Below are 8566 nucleotides of genomic sequence, written 5' to 3'. Positions count from 1 at the left end.
ACTGACCAACACAACCCTCAAACAGTATTGACCAACATTAAAGTCTCAATCAGTACTGACCAATATTCAACCCTCAATCAGTACTGACCAACATTCAATCCTCAAACAGTACTGACCAACACTCATTCCTCAATCAGTACTGACCAACACTCATTCCTCAATTAGTACTGACCAATATTCAACCCTCATACAGTACTGACCAACACTCATTCCTCAATCAGTACTGACCAACACTCATTCCTCAATTAGTACTGACCAACACAACCCTCATACAGTACTGACCAACACTCGATCCTCAATCAGTACTGACTGACACTCCAGCTTCAATCAGTACCGAGCACCATTCAACGCTCAATCAATACTGACCAACATTCCAGTCTCAATGAGTACTAAAAAACATTCAACCCTCAATTAGACCTGACCAACATTCCACCCTCAATCAATCCTGAACAACATTCCTTCATCAACCAATACCACCTAAAATAGTCCAACTGGCTAGTAATCTAATTTGTACAATTGGGACCCTATTATGTACAAACTAAATGTTATGCTTGCCTAAATAACAGACACTGAATGAAATGTAATTCTACAACAACAGCCTGCATTTATTTAATACTTTTAATGTAAGTAAATGTCCTATTTCACAGGAGTGTAATAAGACACAAGTCAGACACAAGCCTAAAAAGGAGCTAGAAGAGCATTAGGAGGGATGATAAGAACTTAGTCAATGATATAGGTTTGAAGGTCTTGAAGGAGGAGACGTGTGGGGAGACACAACATTTTAGAGAGGGAATTCCAGGGTTTAGTGCCTGGAATGATCATTAATGGTCCAGTGTGTGAAGTGGACAATGTACAAGATATAAGAGTTGGAAGAACATAGAGTTCTTGGAGAACTGTAGGCTGGAGAGGTTTAAGTGAAGGGTGAGACCATGGAGGGAGCCGCACATGAGAATGAAAATTTTAAACTCAAAGCACTGGTGGACCTCAAGCCAAGAGAGGGCAGCGAGCACAGGGGTAATCGATTTGCAACAACATGATGCAGGTTAGGATACGGATAGCAGAGCTTTGGATGAGCCGGGTTTTATGGAGAGTGGGAAATGGTAGGCCAACCAGAAGAGCACTGGAGTAGTTAAATCTTGAAAGAACAAAAGCAGGGATGAGAGTTTCAGTGGACAATTGGATTGAGCTAAAGCACAGATAGGCAATTCTGCAGCGATTGGCATATATAGTCTTGGTGGAGCAACACAGGTGGAGAAGGTAGTCAAGAAGACATACGGCATGCTTGCCTTCATTGGCCTGGGGATTGAGTATAAAAATTGGCAAGTCATGTTGCAGCTGTATAGAACCTTAGTTAGGCCACACTTGGTGTATAGTGTTCAATTCTGGTCGTCACACTACCAGAAGGACGTGGAGGCTTTAGAGAGGGTGCAGAAGAGATTTACCAGGATGTTGCCTGGTATGGAGGGCATTAGCTATGAGGAGAGGTTGAATAAACTCGGTTTGTTCTCACTGGAATGACGGAGGTTGAGGGGCGACCTGATAGAGGTCTACAAAATTATGAGGAGCATAGACAGGGTGGATAGTCAGAGGCTTTGTCCCAGGGTAGAGGGGTCAATTATTAGGGTGCATAGGTTTAAGATGCAAGGGGCAAGGTTTAGAGGAGATGTACGAGGCAAGTTTTTTACACAGAAGGCAGTGGGTGCCTGGAACACGCTGCCGGAGGAGGTGGTGGAAGCAGGGACGATAGTGACATTTAAGGGGCTTCTTGACAAATACATGAATAGGGTGGGAATAAAGGGATACGGACCCCGGAAGTGTAGAAGATTGTAGTTTAGTCGGGCAGCATGGTCGGCGCAGGCTTGGTGGGCCAAACGGCCTGTCCTGTGCTGTACTTTTCTTTGTTCTTTGGTGGAGACAATCTGGGGTCGGAAGCTAAACTTAAGACCAAATAGGATGCTGAGGTTGAAAACAGACTGGATCAGCCTGGGCAGGAGCCGCAGACAGGTATGAAATCAATGGGGAGGAAAGTAAAGTTTGTGTGTGGCAGGAACCAAAGACAACAGCTTCAACTTTCTTGGGAGGAGGGGCAGCATGGTGGCACAGTGGATAGCACTGCTGCCTCACGACGGCAAGGTCCCAGGTTTGATCCCAGCTCTGGGCCACTGTCCATGTGGAATTTGCACACTCTCCCTGTGTTTGTGTGGGTTTCGCCCCCACAACCCAAAGGTGTGCAGGTTAGGTGGATTGGCCACGGTAAATTGCCCCTTAATTGGAAAAAAATAATAATTGGGTACTCTAAATTTATTTTTTAAAAATCTTTGGATGATGACTCTGAGGGGTGGTCGATAGATGTGAAGTGGATGGGGGCCATGGATAGATCATTGGAAGTTTCCAGAAGTAACAGTTTGGAGTGGGAAGAAAAGCCATGGCAGGAATTTGTTTGGCTCTAATTGAACAGGTACTTTTAACAGCCTCGTCTTCAAACCCCCTGTGTCCTCACTCTTCCCTCTGTAATCTCCTCTTGCCCTACACCAACCTGCACTCCTGCAATTTTGGTTTCTTGCGCATTCTTAATTCTAATTGTTCAACAATTTGTGGCCGTGCCTTCAGCTATCTAGGCCCCAAGCTCGGCAATTCCCTCCATAACCTTCTTCACCCCATAGAACAGAATAAAAAGTGCAGAAGGAGGCCATTCAGCCCATCGAGTCTGCACCGACTCTCTGAAAGAGTGCCCTACCTAAGCCCGCTCCCCCGCCCTGGCCCCATAACCTGACCTGCACACGAAGAGCCAATTTAGCCTGGCTAAACCACCATCCACCTAACCTGCACAACGTTGTGACTGTGGGAGGATACCGGAGCACCCGGAGGAAACCCACACAGAAACAGGGAGAATGTGCAGACTCCACACAGATAGTCACCCAAGGCCGAAATTGAACCCAGGTTCCTGGCGCTGTGAGGCAGCAGTGCTAACCACTGTGCAAGTGTGTTGCACCTTTAACGTACACCATCAACCTTTCAAGTACTTGGCCATCTGCTCTAATTTGTCTTCATGTGGCTTGGTGTCAAATTGAGTCTGTTAATATGTCTGTGCAGTGCATTGTGCTGTTTACTTTGCTAAAGGTGCTATATAAATGCAGGCTGTAATTGGAAGAGTGCAAACAGTCCCTAATCAGCTGATCAAGGGAGGCGAGTTGTCTGACAACGACATTGCCAGCCCTGTCGAAGACTATAACAAGGTCACGAAGGATGAAGATGGTTGGCGTACCACAGTCACTGTCCCATTTGATTCCGGTGCTGTGGCAGGGGATGAAACCTGATTGGAGAAGGTCAAACAGACAGTTTTGGGAAAGATGGGCACAGATTTGGAACTGGCGCGGACCACATTTCCGAAAGGAGTGATAATTGCTCTATAAATCAAGTCATGTGTTAATCCTCACTGTAATACAGGGTGCTTCTTCAACCTTACAACACGTGGACAGAAATTTAAAAAAAAAACAAATGACCAGCCTTAGGGTAAATAATCCCATGGAGATCATGGCACTGCAGGGGTTAATACCTGAGTTATTGGGACAATCTATTTTTATCGAACTCAGTAAGTGTAGTGATTTCCATCGAGAAACACGTCCAGCAAGAAAGATTCGGTGTACTGTACGAGTGAGCATCGCCACCGCAATTCCTCCAACATCTTGTTTAAAAATGCATTCAAGGAATACCTGCATTAATTGCCCATCCCTAATTGCCCTGAGAAGGTGGTGTTGAGCTGCCAATCGGTTAAGATCACCAAAACCGCTGCAGCCTAATGAAAAGTGAGCGTAACTTTGCAGACAGTATTTTGGTCGAAATGCATTAACAAAAATGTAATTCCTTATTAATGTCCCTGGGCCGTTTAGTCGCACGCTATTCTCATGATAGCTCGTTTTCTAAGGGAATATGTATTGCGCCAGAGGCTCTGTGAATTAACCTGTCAAATTCAGAAAAAGAACCGTTCAGATCAGTGGCCGGGCGGGACACCATTGACGTCAAGGAGGGATGGGAGCGCTTTAAGAAATGTCCTTGGAGGTGTTGCTCTGAGTTCAAGCGACGTCAGAGGGAATGTGTTTCACTGGCCGCTGATGTGAGCGAGTTACTCGGAGAAATCCCAGGGAAAGGGGTGGCGCTTTCATCTGTCAGCTCTCGGTTATTGATGGTGGTAGAAAGTGCCTAACAAACTGCTGCGTGGAAAACCTCCTCCGTGGAGCCTCCTCTACCGGATCTTCGCCTGGAGACTCACAGTAGCCTCTCCGCCAGAGGACAAAGGTAAAGCTATAGTGTGTCATTTCACCCCCCCTCTCATTTTAAATCAACCAGACTTGTCGATTCGCTTCGACCCAGGTTATTTCAATCGGAGTAGGTGTGCCTGTCACTACTTTCCAACCTGTGCAAATTACAAAGCATTGCAATTACAGAGCGGGGCGGGGGGGGGGGGGGGGGGTGAAATTGACGAACGTGTGAGCTTTGCCCCGTCAATTTCAGAATCCGGACTGTTGAAGTTTATTGTTTAAAAAAAAAGATTATTGCTCGATTGCCCGCTGACCCCCCCCCCCCTCCGTTCTCTCCCCTTTATTTCATCTCCCCATTTTTTAGAAGAGGTGCATTCACACATTGGTCTTTTGGTTCATGCGCTCAAATTAAAATCCAAAACATCTTTGTACTTGTTCTTGATCTGAGCGTCTCACTGGGTTGTTCCAGATTAAACACTTCTGATAATTAGGGGGGAAAAGGCACTTTGGAGAAATGTAGTTTCAAGGACTTTCATTCATGTGTCATTTGTTTACTTTTATACGTCGTATTTTGCCATTGATAATATTTGCGGGTGGCTATTTGCTTTAAATGTCCGGGGGGGAGGGGGGGGGGAGAAAGAGTTCCAAAAATTTTTGCCTGCAACGCACAAGAATCCCTTTTGAAACCCAGACGGATGGACCGCACAGATGTGCCGCTGTCTTGGGTTCAAGTGCGAAGCTAGGACCCAGAAGGAACATTCAAAGCGTCAGTCCACGGCACAGCACATCAGATTGATGTGTTAATTTCGTGTTTGCTTTGCTTTGACCCTAATGGATTCTCGCTGAGCACAATCAGGAAGCGTGTGATTAGCAAATAAACAGAGATCAAAGTGGTTTATGCCTCAAAACCGCCAGGAGTATAAATAAATCCGGCTTGATGGTGAGTGACACTAAAATACTGCATCCATTCAGGCCAAAGAGATGGGAAATCTCGTTTGCTTTGATCTTCTAAATATTCGCCAATACATTGATTCCGTTTTTATATAGACCTCGACATTATCATTTATATGAATCTCCACCTGGTAAAGTGCACACGGATCATAGACTCACTGTTAGTAATGGCAAGACTAGGGGCTTTTCACAGTAACTTCATTTGAAGCCTACTTGTGACAATAAGCGATCTTAATTTCAAAGGCACTTATATTTAAAATGGCATTCTTAAAGATGCAGGGAGTGCAATATGCAAAACGTATTTTAACCTTTACGCCAAACCGGTTTTCATCAATAGTGTGGAGATGCCGGCGTTGGACTGGGGTGAGCACAGTAAGAAATCTTACGCCAGGTTAAAGTCCAACAGGTTTGTTTCAAACACTAGCTTTCGCAGCACTGCTGGATTCACCTGAGGAAGGAGCAGTGCTCCGAAAGCTAGTGTTTGAAACAAACCTGTTGGACTTTAACCTGGTGTTGTAAGACTTCTTACTGTTCATCAATAGTGTTACTTGTTTCAGTTACATTAAGGTGGAAAGAGAGCATTTAAAGCAGATTTCACTAACCAGATGTTAACTTCCTTTTTTTTCAAATTAGCACTTAACCAGAACTCGCCCAGTGAACTCAGACTGGCTTTGAAGAGGGTGCCAAGAACCTCCACCTTCTCTCCTCCAAGATAAAAACATTGACAATTCACGCTGAGTGCACTTTTCTGTTCTTAAAGGAGAGGTGAAGAGGATTTTTTTTGTCGGCAATGGGAAATCAACTCTCTGAGCTAACTCCGAACGGCACCTTCTTGCCCCCTTTCCAGTCCCTGCACGTGGTAGTGATTGGCTTGGATTCTGCTGGAAAAACCACGTTGTTGTATAGACTTAAATTAAGGGAGTTTGTCAACACAATTCCTACAAAGGGCTTCAACACTGAAAAAATCAAAGTCCCTGTTGGGAACTCGAGGGCCATCACTTTCCAGGTCTGGGATGTCGGTGGCCAAGAAAAGCTGAGGCCTCTGTGGAAGTCCTACACCAGGCGTACAGATGGCATTGTCTTTGTGATTGACTCCTCCGAGACCGAGAGGATGGAGGAGGCCAAGGCGGAGCTCCATAAAATTTCCAGGAGTTCAGAAAATCAAGGAGTGCCCGTGTTAATCTTTGCCAATAAACACGATCTTCCCGGGGCGCTCTCTGTGGCCGAGGTAGAGAAATCCCTAAGTTTAAATGAACTGGGTGCATCAACTCTGCATCACATCCAGAGTTCCAGTGCAGTGAATGGACAGGGCCTGCAGCAGGGCCTGGAGAGGTTATATGAAATGATCATTAAACGGAAGAAGATGCTCAGGCATCAAAAGAGAAAAAGATGAACTGTGGACTTTGTTCCATAATCAATTAAGACATTCTAGAATAGCTCATCAATGGAGTGTCCTGAAGGATCACCTATATGGTCAAAAGCACACTACTCACCAAGAATATATTCAAAGTTTTTTGGGTTGACTCAAATTCGACTTTTCAATCCCTTCCCCCACCCTGACACTGTATAGCATATACAACAGCAATGAGATACAAATCCTGTGATCCAAATGTTTATTTAAATAAAAGGACCATAATATGGAAGAGTGGCAAAATAGTGGTTGGTTGGCGAGGCATTGGACTGATAGAGCCGCCACTGCTAGAGAACAGAACGATTGGCATTTTACAGGAAACCTGAAGACTGTTTAGGGACTGATGTTTACAATTAAAATCCTCAGCGTCCTGGACATTATGTAATCTTTTAACTTGCAAATAAACTCCTTCATGTTTTGGTTGTACCTGGCTTAACCCCTTTAGTGATAGATCTCTGAGAGTTGTCTGGAAAGTTAGATTAAGTGAGAGAGGACTGAATTGTTCAGTTTCTCTTTTTCCCTCTTCCCTCTCTTACAAAATTGCTATTGTCCTCTGGAACAGGACAAAATGTTTTGCAATTCACTGACGTTGTTCTGATGCTACTTTATTGTACAAAGTGTTTAGCTTTTTTGTAGACAGATGATGTGCAAGTCAAGGACACTTATTGTCAAAAGCTGCAAAAGACATTTAGCTTTGCAAGTGTTTGCAGAAATAACAAATGGACTGAGAGAGGCATTTTGTATAACCTCTTTTTTGCCTGAAACTATAATTCAACTACACATCCCAAACACTTGGGAGTACCGAAAGCAGTATTTCAATAAATGAGTATTGGGGTGCAATAATGCTTCTACACTCCCATCAATGTGAAGTAGTTCCAGTCTGACACCCAAACCTACGAAGACCAAATGATGTGAGATCATTCCAAGAAGGTTTCTTGACACTTCTTGAAGTTTGCGTTGGCTGCAGTAAAACTCTTGCTCTGTGTGAAGTTGATTTTAAAGATGCCATGGCAAAGAAATGTTTTTGATGTTGGGAGAGTGAATGTGAGCTCTCTTCGCTCTCCTATCAGAGCCTTTCATTGGCCCAAGCATGTGCAACAAGGATCTGATTGAATTGCACAGCTCGCAGTAAAACTACAGTCTAGTGACTGGCATGCTACACATCACTTGATAGCTGGTTTGAAACCAGAAGCTGCAGTGTAACTGTAGCCTGGTATATGAAGTACACATGAGCCACTCTGCTTCAATGAAAGAAAATATGCCAATTGTACTTCTTTCATTTGAAATGTTTTGCATTGTCAATGTTAAAGTATTCCACTCGGGCTTTCGTACAGAAAAAACTGGACCTTGCTGTAAATATTTAAGCTGTGAAATGAAATGGTGATTTGTACATATTATTTTGTACTTTGATAAGTTTTTTTAATAATGAATTGTCTTTTGGTGTTGAAATGAAATAAAAGATGTGTTTTTTCTAAATAGTTTTGCCTCTATTTCAGAACTATTCCCTTGTGTGATTTGCAATCATCTTTTAATGGATGTAGGAACACACTTATCTCCAAATCACTCGAGAAAAGAGATGAGTTAAAATTGACAGCTTACATTGATGAATATTTAAAACATAAATGTATGTACTGGGGTCACAATTCTATTTCTACTTGTATGTAGAATTTTAGGCTATCTAATTTTTGAAGCCACCATAATAGGCACTTGATACATTCGGGGTCTTAAGGCTAACAGTTACACTGAATGAGTCCAGAGAAGTAATTTATTGCTGCGATTATGGAGGAATTACTAGGCAAATGTGCTTAAGCCTAACAAGACTGATCCAGTCAGTCATTGGTCCATCAGTGAAATAATGAACAAATACAAAAATAGTAACTATGGTTTTAGATGGGGAAGATTATCTTTCAGAATTTATTCATGTTCATCGCATTGAAAGATGTTA

At 43.5% G+C, this 8566-nt stretch overlaps 1 protein-coding gene across 2 annotated transcripts; it reads left to right on the top strand.

Moving 5' to 3' along the window:
* The first annotated feature begins 3628 nt into the window (after nt 1-3628).
* On the top strand, nt 3629-8097 carry arl4d (ADP-ribosylation factor-like 4D). 2 transcript variants are annotated; one of them, XM_072487261.1, is made up of 2 exons: nt 3629-4296; nt 5844-8097. In XM_072487261.1, the coding sequence occupies exon 2, from the start codon at nt 6001-6003 to the stop codon at nt 6601-6603; it is 603 nt and encodes a 200-aa protein (XP_072343362.1). In that variant the 5' UTR covers nt 3629-4296; nt 5844-6000; the 3' UTR covers nt 6604-8097. The 2 variants fall into 2 exon arrangements, with proteins under 2 accessions (XP_072343362.1, XP_072343363.1); XM_072487262.1 differs by lacking the exon at nt 3629-4296 and adding an exon at nt 5045-5199.
* Nucleotides 8098-8566: the final 469 nt, after the last annotated feature.

Source organism: Scyliorhinus torazame, chromosome 21, assembly GCF_047496885.1.
Source record: "Scyliorhinus torazame isolate Kashiwa2021f chromosome 21, sScyTor2.1, whole genome shotgun sequence".
NCBI lineage: Eukaryota > Metazoa > Chordata > Chondrichthyes > Carcharhiniformes > Scyliorhinidae > Scyliorhinus > Scyliorhinus torazame.
This window is presented reverse-complemented; position numbering and strand designations above follow the sequence as displayed.

Bases quoted from the DNA above. Each gene is read 5' to 3' on its own strand.
- arl4d (XM_072487261.1), top strand. From the start codon at position 6,001: ATGGGAAATCAACTCTCTGAGCTAACTCCGAACGGCACCTTCTTGCCC.